The sequence below is a fragment of the Molossus molossus genome, unplaced genomic scaffold (assembly GCF_014108415.1).
Source record: "Molossus molossus isolate mMolMol1 unplaced genomic scaffold, mMolMol1.p scaffold_m16_p_6, whole genome shotgun sequence".
Classification (NCBI taxonomy): domain Eukaryota; kingdom Metazoa; phylum Chordata; class Mammalia; order Chiroptera; family Molossidae; genus Molossus; species Molossus molossus.
This window is the reverse complement of record NW_023425399.1, coordinates 83,554,422-83,569,586: the sequence shown is the minus strand read 5'-3', so window position 1 is coordinate 83,569,586 and position 15,165 is coordinate 83,554,422. Positions and strand designations below refer to the sequence as shown.

Genomic DNA, 15,165 nt, shown 5'->3' with positions numbered 1-15,165 from the left:
TGGCTCTCACTAAAGATACACTATATAAGTCAGAGGTGGTCATTGACTGAATTATTAATACTCTTTCTGTGTTCATTTGAATGATAAGCGATTAAAAAGTATAGATTTCCCCCATAATTTTGATGGCCACCTTATAAATTAATACACTACATGATTTCAGTGCTAGTGTGCTAGTGGTTGTTTGTGTGTGTGTGTGTGTGTGTGTGTGTGTGTGTGTGGTAAAGTAAAAGACTTTAATTGCTCCAGAAAATTTAAAAAAGAACAGAGAAACTCAATATGTAAATAATATGTTTGCATTAAAATAAGTTTAAAGGGCTTCCTAATAGACTGTCTGAAAACTAGAACAAAGAAAAGTAGTGGCAGAATTGAATAATCACGTTCACACTATGGGTCAAACTGAATGTGTGTGTGTCTGCATTTTCATAGCTACACTTTCTGTTTATGTTGTTAGTAATGTCATTTATGAAAATTTAATTTTCCCTATTACATCAATGTTTATTTGAATCTTAGTTTGTAGTTTTGTTTCTAATTTGTATTTTTATTTATTTATTTATTCTTATTTTTTTAAGAGTCAATTTTATTGAGTCTGGTGTCAAAAGCTACCGGGGGAGAAAGGTGCTTGTAAGATAGTGCTGTAGATGCACATTTAATGACACAGAACCTGTATTTACAGTACTGTGTTACAAAGGAAAAGTAGAATAAAAATAAGTGTTATCTCTCTTTATTTTTTGAAAAATAGAGTATGTGTCTGTAGAAAGGTGATTAGAAAGATATATATAAAAAATTAGCCCTGGCCGGTTTGGCTCAGCGGTTAGAGCGTCCGCCTGCGGTCTGGAGAGACCCGGGTTTGGTTCCCGCTAAGGGCATGTACCTTGGTTGCAGTTTGTCCCCGGCCCTGGTTGGTCGTGCGGGTGGCAGCCACTCGATGTGTCCCTTTCACATCGATGTTTCCCTCTCTCTCTCTTCCTCTCTCTCCCTCCCACTCTGTCTGTACAAAAAATGGAAAAATGTCCTCGGATGAGGATTAAAAAAATAATAATAATAAAAAAAATAAAAATAAAAAATTAGCCATCATCACTAGAGTATGGAAAGATTCGATGATGTTTTATTCTAATTTGTGCTTCACTATATTTTTGAATTATTGTCAAATATTGCTACCTTAAAACATTAAAAATACTATTATATATATTTTAAAAAATTTTTATTTATTAATTTGTTTTTGTTACAGATGTTTCTCATTTTTCCCCCATTGACACCCTCCTCCCCTTCTCCCCCGCCCCATCCCCATCTTTGTTGTCTATGTTCATTGGTCATTCATACATCTAATTTGTATTTTTAGATTATATTTCAGTCCAGTGAGTAAAAACGGACAGTGGTTTGAGAACAATTAATCTATAGGAAGAAGCCAAGGCCTGTAGTTTGGTGTTCAAGTGTCTCAGCAGACCAGCTCCAACTCAGCACCTCCATTCTGGAACCTCAGTGCTTCGCGGTGAGCACTCCGCTACGGCTCCACAGTGATGCTCACTGGGCCCTGAACTTGCATTTCCTCACTTCTGTATGTGTGCTCATTTCAGTTCCCACATGAACAATCTCAGTTATAACATCCTGCATAAAAATTTTTCAGATAAATCTAGCTAAAAAGTACCGCTCCTCTTATCTCAGTAATTATCTCATATTTCACCCATTTGCAATGGATTTTGTTTAATATGACACCTGTACTACTATTTATTATGTTTTTAACTCCCATATTATTATCTAATTTGGGGGTCCTTGCCTTGACTTCTCAACTAGACATTGGGCATTGTGAGAACCAAACAGCCTTCTCATTTTCCTTGGTAATAAATATTGTGTCGCTTGGCTGGAGGTCTCTGCCTGACACAGTAAGCTTACTTAGGGTGCTTATTCACATAAACAGTATTCAAGGTTATGGGTTGCTTTTTATAAGCAGATTCTGACTCTAAGAGTATTTAAAAAAATCTCTAAAAGAAAACGTTGCAGATCCCATACTGTACCTTGACAACTTTCAAAATGCCTTCATTGGTTCGTGGGTCTGTTTGAATATCAAACCAATTCCCTTCATTTCCGGAGAGAATTAAATATTTCACCAACCAATTATCGGTGCCTTCTTCATCAAGATCAATTGCTTTTAATCGCATCAGTTCGGAATTTAAACAATTCTCTTCAATGCTTGCTGAGTACTGAATGACATAGACCAATTTTATAATCAATGAATTTTCAAGAGGAAAGATAGTTTATAATAATTAATTACCATTTAAAATACTAACAACAACTGTCATTGATTTTTGCATCATCATTGAATGACATATATCTGAGCAGAAATCTAAGAATAAAATGATAAGAGAACTGATTTTCATGTGCTTTATGTAAAATCAAGGTTAAACTGGAACTCTGTTTCATTTTTCTTGCTTATTTTTAATTTTCCATAACTTTCCCCTTTTCTGTAGAGGGCCAGATAGCAAATATATTAGACTTTGTGGACCTGAGAGTTAGTGTTGCAGCTGCTCATTTTGCTGCTGTAGCATCAAAGCAGCCACAGACAACATGTAAAGGAATAAGCATGGCTGTGGTCCAATAATATATATTTATGACCCAAACAAGTGGCAAGCCAGATTTGGCTCTGTTGATTTCGATTTTATGCTTCTTCATGCCTAACGATGAAAAGTGGAAGTTGAGACTCTTGGGGACTCTGTTAGAATTACTTCAGTAAATCATCAGGCATATAAAGATACATCAAAGTGTTACTGGATTCCCAATATTATATTAATAAACTTCCACACTTCTGCAAGTGGACAGTATGATTTGCATGAAATAGCGACTCAAAGGCAAATATGCGATATTAAGATACATTATTACACATAAGGAATTTCAAAGTTTATACAGCAAAGCTGGGTACATCCATACATATAAGAGAACTACATTCATAAACTAGTGGGAAAGCAAATAATGAAGATTATTAACATTTATGTGAAAAGGATTATATAAGAGAAACAACTTACGGAGGTTCTCTCCATGGTGGGGAAATTATCGTTGACATCTAAAACCCTGATTCTACAAGCACACTCTGAGGACAAGCCATCTGTGGCTCCATCTCGGTCTGAGCCCCGCACCAGCAGGTTGTACATACTGTGTTCCTTAATCAAGATGAGAAAGAATTTTAAGACTTAGGTCTTGTTTTGAATAAAATCCAACACATTCTTTTATAATTTTATATAATATTTTAATATCATTTTTCTTCTATATCATTTTCATTTAAAATAATAGTTGGATTATGTTTCCTTCTCTCCTTTACATTGGAAGAAGGGCATACGTGGATTATTTCATCATTGTATTTTCAAAATTGTATTCTCTATTTCTTATTACTCATTCATAGAAGACTTTACCTCTCTGTCAAGGAAACTGGACATCGTGCGGACCTCTCCAGTGTACCTGTTCAGGATGAACATCGGTGCACCTGCTGGCTCCTGGGAGATAATCTTGTAGGCGATTTTAGAATTCAGATGATTGTCTTCATCTGCATCTGTGGCACTTAACTTTACTACCAATGTGTCTACAAATGAAGAGGAAGATGGAGAATGTTTGGGTCTCTATTAAAATCAATTCAGTAAATCATCAAGCAAAGGAAGAAAGAATGGTTGGCCTTCTCCTGTATTCTCTCTTCTAGTTATCCTCGAGAATATACAGTGTGAGACAAAAATAGGTTTACAGTTGTTCATATGGAAAACAATATAATAATTAATAATACTAATATAAGAATAAACTGTGTTTCATGTACTCACAGCTATAAAGCTACCTCTGCCCCACCTTGTATTACCATAACTTTAGCTACACCATTGATTACAAAAATAACACTGGTTTGCTTCTATGAAACCCTTTATAGTTTATAAAGTATTTGCACTCCTTAAATGATTGAATGGTAAATTAGTAGCAAAATATACTGATCTTTAATGTATGAATAAGAAATTCAATAAACTGTCATAATGCTGAAGAAATGGATTTTATTGATTTGTTCTTGCCACGGTCTTGTGAAATTATTATTTAAAAAATTTTTTTTTATGTGCCCTTAACCGGAATCAAACCCGAAGCTCTTTGGTCTGCAGGCTGACGCTCCAACTGCTGAGCCAAACCGTCCAGGGCTTGTGAAATTATTTTGAAATGCTTAAGTAAGAAACATGATAGCTTACTTAAATTCAACCTTGTGATTATTTATTGAGCACTTACATGCTTTTTTGTTGCTCACCCAGAGAGCAGAGAATTACTATTTATTGCCTTGGAATATAATAGTACTTGACTGAACAGTCAAAAATATATAATTATTGGAAAAAGATTTGTCCACAGGACTATAAGAAGTTCTTAATAATTCATAGTGACAAAGCACAGACATTCTAAGCCAGTCCCAAAGGACATCAGCCTACAGGACAAACTTTCCAGAGACGGCAGTTCCCTGATGTTTTTGTGCTTCCCAACCAGGCTTCAAAGTTCAAGATACTCGGGCACGGAACCAGGGACCCTTGAGTCCACAGAGCCAGGTTTCATGGACTCAGTTTATGGAAGTATGCGTTGGCCCTGTGCTTAACTCTCCTCATGTGGGGAAACATAACAAGGCTGCTAATCAGCAGTCAAGTGGAGGCGGGTGTGGGTTTTACCTTCTCTTCCTTCACTAAGCTTGTCCAGAAGGTGAGGGAACAAGCATGAATTTCGGAGACCTCTTTCTGTTTTCCCCCTCTTAGGCAAAATCCTCCCTTTGCCTCCCAATGTTCCTCCATCCTGTTTCGTCATCACTTTTTTTTTTTTTTTTGCCACTGAAGAAGTTCTCCTGACACCTTCCCTTGATCCCCCTCACCTTTTGTTATCTCTTTCTTTTTCTCCTCCATCATTTCTTATCTCTTTTCTCCTCCCGACCTCTCCATCTTTCATTCTTTATCTTCCTATTGTTGCCTCTAGCATTATCTACTTTTCTTCTGAAATTGCTTTTTTCTATTCTCTTTCCCAAAAATGTATTTAGAGACATAAGTACAGCTACAGATGTGAAAGGAAAAGGAATATTAGAGGACTGAGGGAAGAAGGAGGGAGAGGAGGGAGGAAAGTAGAAATGAAGGAAAAGCATACGTGCAGAAAGGAGGTTCCTGAGAAGTGATAGAAAGGGGAAAAGAGGAGAGGGTTAGAGCTGGAGATGGAATTAAGCAGGATGGGAAAAATGAAACAACAGCAGCAAATGAGAGAACATGATGTAACTTGCTGTGAAGACTGTGAAGATCATGATTGTCCTCTGTGAATGATGTGAGGGGTACTGTCAGGGAGAGGGAGAATTCCCCGTAAGTTCTTTCAGGTTGGACTAACAATAAAATGAACTCAAGACCAGATAAGCAGGAAGAAAAATTCAATTAAATATGTGCACATGGGAGAATCATAAATGATGCTCTGAGAAAATAGAAATAAAGTTTTGAAGAACTGATAGGACAAAAAAAAAAATTAGTGCTCAGTAGGGAATGGACTCTAAGCAAGGTTTGGGTATTCACTACTGAGAAATCTAAATGAAGTTTGGGCTTGAGCAGAAAATTAATAAAGAGGCAACAAGGTTTGTTTATACAGGCTCTGTGTCTGTGTTCCTTAACTCTAGCTGTATGGGTGTCTCCAGGAAAGGGATGGCACCTTCCTCGTGGGGCATTTATTTCCTGATTTCAAGGGGAGGAATTGAGGGGGAAGGGGGTCAGCATATTCTTCTTGCACTGACAGTTTCTTAAGTAAATTTAATTCAAAATAATTCCATTGTAGGGTATCTTTGGGAATATCTTGGGGCAGCCTACACGGGGCCCCAACAGAACCATTGCAGATGTATCCTTCTTCATTCTCTATCTGGTGTGGTTCAGCCTAGAATTTGAGGAATAGAACAGAACAGGGCCCTTCTTCACATGCACGGTTTTACCTTTTTATTCCTTTGGAGTAAGTTAATCATGAGCCCAGTAACAATCTCAGAGGAAGGTGCTAAATCACTTATATAAGAATCTTTCACAAGCAAGAGGATATTTCACATTTTAGACATTTTTTTTTTTCTAGTTCAATTTTAAGTTAGAACTTGTGGGATTTCTTCAAAATACAAGTTTGACATTTTCTGATCTTTCAATTACTTGTATTTCAATCTCCTAAAGCTTTTGATGGAGAGACATAAACATGGTATGATGCAGAGAAGGAGAATCATTCTACTCACTCGCGTCGCTGTTTTCTTCAATGTTGCCTGTGTACACATTTTGTGTAAAGACTGGAGGGTTATCATTTATGTCCATAACTTTGACTCTAAGCTCAAGAGGCCTTTCTAAATCTTCACCCCGTGAATTCAGAGCCCGGCAATAGATCTGTGGAAAGTTGGAAAAAGACTGTCTTTCTCCACCAAAGGAACTTGAGTAACATGCTTGAAACTATATAAGGAAATGTGCAAAGAAACAATTTCCCCAGTAAGTTCAGACTATTCTTACAGTCTAGTAATTTAAACATTGTCAAGATATTCGATCACAGGCATATGCAACACACCAGAGCATTCTGAACCATAACATTTTTAAAACTCTTTCCATCTTCTCAAGACCTTTATTTGGTTTCATTCTACTGTATTTTATCGGAGGTAGGCATTAGTCCTGAGATGATATTTTTTTTAAAAGGGAAGAAAAACAATATGCACAAATCAAAATACACTGCTGGGACTTACCAAGAAGAGTGGAGTTATCTCTCTGTCCACCACCGAGGTGATGTTAATTTCCCCTGTCAGAGGATTAATAGTGAACACTCCATAAGGCGGTCGATCAATCCCTACCCCAGAGATGCGGTATGTAATCTTTTGGTTCACTTCGCAGTCTGATCGAATCTATGAGGAAAATGGCTAGGATTTAGAGCTTCACAGGGTAGTGTTGTGGAATGAGAAGAGAATGGCTTTGTAACCAGATGGATCTTGTATTGAAACCCGGCACCGTGACATAAAACTGTGTGACCTTGGGAAATTCACTTAACTTTGCCAAGCACCAGCTTATAATAGGATAATACCACTTATATCCTAGGTTTGTTGTGGGGATTGTATGAGGTAACACATATACATATATACACCCTATTCAATGACTGACATAGGGCATATCCACGCTTGACACTAGATTTGTTATTATTAATATTACATTGTTCATGTCCCTGATTTTTTTTTATACATAGAGAAAGAGTTTGACAGAAGAAATCAGAATCTTTCTATTTTGTAAGAAGATTGTGTCATATTGATATGTATCCTGCTTAGACTTGAATTTGAAATTTAATAAAAATGGTAGATAATTTAAATTAAGAAAATCAGAAGGGAAATACAATGTTTAGAGATATTGGCAATAATTTTATAAATCAAATCCTACCATATCACTCATCTGCCAAATAGATTATAAGGTAGATATTCTGCTATCTAGATTATGTATTCATAGCTTTATACCTTTGGCTCATGAATTTAAACAAAAGTAGTTTAAAATTGAAATCTAACCTATATATTAAAGATGAGAACACTCAATAAAATACTATGATTTGTTACCCAAATACCCATGATTAAATAGAGATAGCTACAAACACAACTTGGATGAGCTCCACTCCAGTCCAAAGATCTTATTTATATAGATAAAAATCCAGGAAATCCCTCAAATACAAATATAAAGGAAAGAATATACAATATCAGTAGGATAATATATAGCTGTAACTGTGAGTTGAATGGAAGCAATAACAATTTAAAAGCTTTCCAAAAGTTTGAATACATCTGAGAGAGAAGAAATCTCTTTTCTTGAGCTGAGATTATATCTGTAATATTATTGCTGATGCTTACTACATTTTTAATGTAAATCTTTAAAGAAGGAATTGTGGCAAATCACTACTCTTGATTTCAATAATGGCCTAAGGCCAGGATACCCAAAAAGAGCTAATGAAGCTGTTCATGTGGATCCCATCCTGCATGGATCAATTTATGATGAATTTTTCCCTTAACACTCCTTCTTTCTTGAGAACCATTATTTGAAATACCTTTTAAGGCTCTCTTAGTTTCTGGATCTAGGAATCTAGTGAGAACTTTAGGGCTAGTCAGAAGAATATTAGTATATGCATAAATTTCCTAAAATGTGCAGGTGATGATAAGCAGAAGACAGACAGACAGACAAAGCCCAGGAGAGCTGGAGATCCAAGTTTCTCTTCCGGGATCACTCAAGTACCCTCTGCTCTGTGATAATCAGAATGGTGCCCCGGCAACACGAACATGGTTACAAGTCACCTATCTTCCTAAATCACTGTGGGATAGTGAAGACAACAAATCCTTAAAATGTTTGAGGGCCTTCCTGTCATTCAAAAGCTTTTGGTTATCAGCACAGGACACGTCTGTTAGGCCATCACTTACTCTGGCAATCGGATTCCTCTTGGAGTTGTCCTCTCCTTCTCGACACGCGGCGGCAAACTTGATCCACTCCCGCTTTTGTCTTCTGACAGTTTGCCATTTTGTAGTGCCCTTGTCAATGTCTAATTCTTTTACCTTAGGCAAAAACAGTCTGCATTTCAGACAGCGTTAGAACAATTTTACCTAGTAAGGACATTTATTTAACACTCAGAAAAGGCAATGGTATTGAATTGGAGGAACACAAAACATTTCTACTAATATACAATGCTAGGTAGATATAGCTTGGTCATCCCCACGGGCTACTTCTTTTGGAATCATCTTATTGCTAACACTATAATTCTAGTGAAACAAATTTTATTAGCAAAGTGTGGAGCTCATGATGTGTTATATTAGATTATATGGTATATGTAGCTTTTCTTCTTTCACTTTGTCCTCACCAGTTAGCAGACATTTGATCCTGTTCAAAACATCCACGGAAACATTTGATTTATGCCAAAAGGTCCTTGATATTTGGCTCTGTCTAAACATGTTCATGGAGATACTAAGCTGACCCATCTACCTAACCCCATGTGCCATTACTAGCTAGGCTACCACGGCAAGAAGGATTATTATTGGCAATATAGCCACAGCGTAGTTATTGGACTAATAAACATGATAATATTTTTTATGTATTAATCCTGTAAACCAAAAGTATAACTAAATGTTATGGGCTATTTGAACCCCGGAATGTTTTCTAAGCTTGGATGTTTTGAACAGACAAAATATCAAAGATCATTTGGCATGGACCAAATATGCTCACTGATGTTTTGGATAGGACCAAATTTTAAGGATGTTTTGGTGTGGCCCAGATGTGTCTGTGGATATTTTGGACAGGGCTAAATGTTTCACTAGGTAGAGACCTTGCCCACCCCATCCTTCACTGAGCTCTGACCAGGTATTCTGGTCTCCAGAGTTTAAAAGATTGCTGGTGTTCCAGATGAGTGCATCCCAGGCAGAAGGAAAGTTGTGCTGGTGAGTGTTCTAGCCTAAAAGAGGGGAAGGGTTTTTCTTTCCTGTTGATAAGGACATCACTCTGGCTATGCATCTAAACAGATTATTCAAGATTAGAAGAATATTTTAACCAAAGTTGTTGGTAACTTCCATAATCCCATGGACATATGTATGGGTTCTCAGTGCTGCTCTCTATTTGTATCTGTGTTTGCTATATGTTTTTCTGTTTACAGTCTTGTTTGCTATTGTTGGAGGGTGTTTAAGAATGTTATACCATTAAAGAGTTTAGAATTGTTACTACATGCATAAACATTTGTATACACGTATAAAGTTATGTTCATATATATTTTTTGAACTCCTAATGTACTTGTTGAGACATAGATAATTGTATGTTTGTCTAAGCGGAGGCTTCATTTAATTACCACTCTGTGGGGAGAAGATGTTCCATATGAATAGAACTTATACTTTCAAGAACCAAAGCATTTTTATTGTTCTCCATTTTGATGTAACTTTCCAAAATGTGCCACTTTATTCTTCAGTTTGTCAACAGAGATTACAAAAGTGATTATATGTTCTTCAATTATTTGATATTGTCATAATGAAAATTTAACTATTATAACAAAATAAAGCCCTGCCAGAGAAGATAGTAACTTTATTTCCCGAGTCCCACTGTGAATGGTCCTGGATTCTCTATTGTCTTATTTAATTGTGATTAGAGATATTTTTGGTTTTTGCATTTTTCTCTCCTTGATTGACCATACAACTGTCTTTCTTGCCAACGTAACTGTGTAAAAATCCTCTTCCCATTCTAATGTGTTACTTTATTTCTTTTGCTTGCTTTAGGTTGGGAAATATAAATAAACTACTTGTATAGTTTGATAAGTAGGAGTTACTATGACACTGAACCATCACAAACCATGCTTGAAACCATGAAAATGTAAAATTATAGGTTTTATTCTTGCTGTTTTCAAATATTCTGATTTTTGATATATGATGCATTACAAAATTCAGTTTTTCTTTCAATTTTAAATTGGTAAAATAGTTCAAATAATTATACGTTACCTCAACAATGAATTCACTGTTCACTTCCAGCACCACCTGTTTGTTATAGAAGGCACAATATTAGCATAAATTTGCATAGCTTATAGGAAGTTCATAAAACTATTGACATTCTTCTCTGATTAATTCATTTCTTAAATTTACATTATGTTAATAATATAAAATAAACATGATAATACAAAATCAATAATATAGACTTTTTTGCCCTCAAAGGCTTTTAAACTTTTAAGGGAGACAATCACATGATGACAGCAAGGAAGGTTGGGATACGTGCTTCGGCAGAGGTACCCATGGGCTTACTGGAAGGAAAGCAGACAACTCAAGTTACCAAGTAAATTTCATGAAAACCTCATAGGAGAGTAGGGATGTAAAAGGGCTCTACAGGACGAGGCTACTTGGATAAGAGAAATTGATGGGGAAAAATGTTTCCACTAGAGTAAAACATGAACACAGGTGTATAGGCACTAAGTTTCAACGGATGTTCCAGGAATGATAAATAAGATTATTAGCTGGAAGGTAGAGGAAACAGTGAGGAGACTTGGGAGACAAGGTGAGGAATGTCAATTTGGAGGCCGATTATGAAGTGCTTTAAATACCAAACTAAGGAGTTCGGGCTTTGTTGGATAACATACCAGAATTGACAAAAACATAGTTTTTAAAACACGTCATTGATATGAAAGAAAGATTACAAGGGCAAAGCACTTGGAGCCAAGACACCTAAGAATTAGCAATTGCTGAGGTAAGATATAGAACATGCACATAGGTCCTGGCCTGACACCGAAAGGAGAGAGAATGGAGGCATTTCCAAAGAACTGACAGGGCGGATAGACTGTGGGTATAAGAGGAGGACGTGTCAGATGACTTTGGTGACTTAAGTTAACTTTCTGGGACAATGGAAGTACTTTTAATAATAGAAAATTCAACAAGAGAGTGTCACTGCAGGGAGATAATGACTGAAGTTTGTTTTATTTATTTTTAATGTGCCTCTAAAATTGGGATGGACATAAAAGCTGAAGAGGTGAAATTTATCTAACCAGGAGTGCTAGTTAAAGTTTCAGGAAGTGAGGATATTATATCCAAAAGTTTAAGGAGATCAATGAAGTAGGCAGAGAACAGAATATTATAGGAAATGCTTATATTTGTGAAGAAGGCAGAAGGAAGACATCTAAAAGCAGAGAATAGAGAGATCGACGAACCAGGTTTGTAGGTGCAGAGCAGATTCTGTCAACATGAAAAGGTAAGAAGTGGCAGTGGTTGTGGTGGAGGGTTTGTAAGCAAGTGGAGCTCAGAAAGAAGAGTGGAAAAGTAGAAGCATCATCCAGAAAAGAGGCAAAATAAGTGGGTTGCAGTGATAAGTAGTCAGACAAAGAGGGACAATTCAATGGCAAGCATAAGGAGATTGGGAACTAAGATGCCTTGGGATTTTAAGAAGGCAGTCATTGCGACCTTTTGCAAGTGGTGTAAGTTAAATGGCCGGAGTCAAAAAATGAGTTATTGAGAAAGTGGAATTAACAATCATAGATTACATTTGCAGGTTAAGAGACAAAAGACAGGTGAGAAGTATGCTGCAATTCGAAGAGTTAATTGAATCAAGACTTATTTTTCAGGGGGGGGGGCATATTCAGGGCACAGGGAGAGGAAAAGGGGTTTGTGGGAAAAGAATGGTAGATGGAGATGAGAGAAAGGGAGGACAGAAGGAGGCAGCAATCAAGAGTTACAATGGTAACTAAGAGAGAATAGGAAGGGTGAATCCAACGTGCAGGGAAGAAACCTGGTCATGAGGAAGACAATTTCTTCCTCTGAACAGAAGGCCAGAAGAATATTATGAAGAGAGAAAATAATTTTGAGGTATAAGAGTTGGAGAACTTTTTACGTAGCTTTTCGGGGTTGGAGTGAGCAGGGATGAGAAGGGAGTGGCTAGAGGAGACTGTCAAGGGGGAAGGTGACAGGAAACCAATAAAATGCTTCGAATCAAAGAGGAGAAGTAGGTCCACCATTCTTGAGTTAGAGAACACTTGAGCACAGAAAATTAGACATGGAGAAAATGAACTATTATTTCATAGACCGGTTGACATTAGGAAGCAAGAGGATGATGCATAGCCTGCCTGATTGGTGCCTTCCTTGTAGAACTTGGCAGCCTGGCAGTGAGAAGAGAAGGAAGGTGAGGGCTGTCTCAAGTCGGAGATTGTCATCAAGGCAGAGTGGGGGTGGGAAGTGATGAGATGCTACTGTGAGCTCCAGAGAGTCAGGGAGCAGAGTAAAGCCAGAGAGCTCCGGTGAAGTGAGGTGAGAGAGACGATGGACCAGGTGGAGTGGGTGCAAAGCAGATTTTTCTGATGTGAGGGGGGTTTATGAAGAAGTGGAGGGTGTGGGTGGGGATTTGGAATGATAGCTGAGGCCAGAAGGGGAAAATCAGAGATGAGAAATGTAGCAATCAGGATGGTGTTTCCTCTTTCTCTCTTATATGTAATTTTATTAGACGTTAGTAAAATATCTACACCTGGAAAAGAAGTTCAATATTTATTTAATAGAAGATGGTCTTATTTGGTGGCAAAGGATATATATTTAATAATAAATATTGCCTTTGGGGGTTAGATTTATTTTGTTAAAAGAATAGATGATTCTGGACAGTATAAGGAAAAGTAAAAATCACATAGAATCTGACTACTTGAGAACATTGTTGTTAATATTGGGAGAAATTTTTTCGGACTTTTTTTTCAAAAACACATACTCAGACAAATTGTAATTTTTTTAACCCCAAAGAAATTATGTTATATACACAATTTAGTAATTTTTTCACTCAATTATTATCATGGTAAAATGTTTCATGTCAATGAATACAAGCAAACATCATACATTTTGATGACTTCCTTAATGTATCACTTATGTTCAGGTGATCAGGACACCAGGATAACAGAGAACCAATAGATTCTGCAGTTAGTGCTGCAAACTAAACTCTGCCATGATTCTCAGGCACTGTCCTCCACCAGGAGGTTAATTGGAAGGCTGCCTAATGGGTGCCAGAGGGTTGGTGAGCTCGGCATGTGAGTCCATGGTTAATGAAAAGCTCTCTCTCTTTGTCTTCAGATTCCCACTTATCTCTCTTTTCTCCCTCTCCTCCACTTCTCTGTTTTCTGCTTTCTCCTCTTCGATATTCTCTTCCATCTGTTCCTCTTGTCCTTCTTGACCATGTCTCAGGCCCGACAGAGAATCAGGTAGCCTCATTATGCTGCTTACTCTGAGAACTATAATCAACCCATGACCCAATTTTAACTGGAAGTAGTGAGAATGAGTCCAAGCTGGGCTTCTGCTCAAAATGAAATCAGATATGTGGCAGGTAACTTTCATCAGATCCTCACCCTGTTTTGTGTCTAGCCTGCAAGGTTAGTGTTATATCGATGTAATGTTAAAACATAAGCTTGAAAATGGACCCAAATTATTATTCAAATGATATTTTTTATATTAAATTAATTAAACTTTGATGCATTGTTGCTTAGGTAAGCAATCCAAAATCTAAGCCTGTAAATGGCTCAAGGTTAGAAAACTGAAACCTAAGGACAGTCAATCACAAACAGCCAAATAGGCTTTAGGCTGTCACCGATCAATAATGTTCTTACTCTGTTTCTGTCTTTCTGGTATGAAAGACTTTCCCAGCTGTACTGGTGGAGTGTTTCTAATCATTTCTGGTTTGGTGATGCCCGATTCTAACAAATTCTGACTCAAACAAAATTTTAAAATTTTAATATGCCTTTATCTTTTAATAATTTACTCAACACCTAAAGCTTCTCTTCAATCACCTAATATTATTTACCAAATTGCTTTGGTTTTGTTTAAACTTTGCTATCATATCATTGTGGCCCCTAGCTTGGGGAAACACTAATGTTTGTGTTATGACTACTAATATTGTCTTGGAAAGTGTTTAAAAAGATTTTGCCTATATAGCCTTATCTATTTTTTTTTGAAAAATGATGTGCTTCTTTTTAAATTTTTATAGTGACATCTAAAAAAATTCATAAGCTTAAATTGTTGCAAAGAATGGAATTTAAGAATATTGTAAATATTGATATTTAAAACTAAAACTGTTACATTACTTTTTACATGTAGTCGATAGAATCTAAATGTTACAGTCATTTGATGCCTTGTTCCACTCATTAAAAAATAGATTAATGTTTCTTAATAATTGAAAATTCTATTTTATTTCTCTTTCTTCTTGAAATGTTATATTTTATTTCCATTTACTGAACCATATCCTCCATAGATTCATCCTACTTGAATATATTTCTAAGCTTTAAATATAATTTCAATATTAATATTTATCATATTTTGTAACCAAAATATGTATATAAATTTTATTTTATTATTATTGCTGTAGTTGTAAGCCTCTAATGTTAAAAATTGATTTCTCCTAGATTGAATTAGCTTTATAATTATTAGCAGCACAGTTGATTAAACAATGTGCAAATATGGAAATTTTGATATAATGTTATTAAAAGTAGAAAGTAATATTTTGTCAGAAGTTGACTTCAAACAGATGGATATAGCTTTTGAAAACTCAGTTCATGAACAAATATTACTGCTAGAATGAAACAAATTTTAGCATCAATTCTATTTCGTTTGGTTTTGTTTTTCAGGTGTAAGAACTGGGAAAGAACATGTTCTTGTAAAAAAAAGTATATGGTATGGTGGAGTTTTTTTTCATAGCAGAG

General features: G+C 36.3%; 1 protein-coding gene across 1 annotated transcript in view; it reads right to left on the bottom strand.

The window, feature by feature from the left end:
* Nucleotides 1–13,684, bottom strand: part of DSG4 (desmoglein 4) — a 32,457-nt gene extending 18,773 nt beyond the window's left edge. The window contains exons 1-8 of the mRNA XM_036245958.1: nt 13,598–13,684; nt 10,463–10,498; nt 8,414–8,545; nt 6,719–6,874; nt 6,227–6,371; nt 3,402–3,568; nt 3,018–3,152; nt 2,013–2,198 (exon numbers count right to left, since the gene is read on the bottom strand). Of these exons, the coding sequence (XP_036101851.1) occupies nt 2,013–2,198; nt 3,018–3,152; nt 3,402–3,568; nt 6,227–6,371; nt 6,719–6,874; nt 8,414–8,545; nt 10,463–10,498; nt 13,598–13,684 (1,044 nt within the window). The remainder of the gene's footprint in view (nt 1–2,012; nt 2,199–3,017; nt 3,153–3,401; nt 3,569–6,226; nt 6,372–6,718; nt 6,875–8,413; nt 8,546–10,462; nt 10,499–13,597) is intronic.
* Between the last annotated feature and the right edge of the window lie 1,481 nt (nt 13,685–15,165).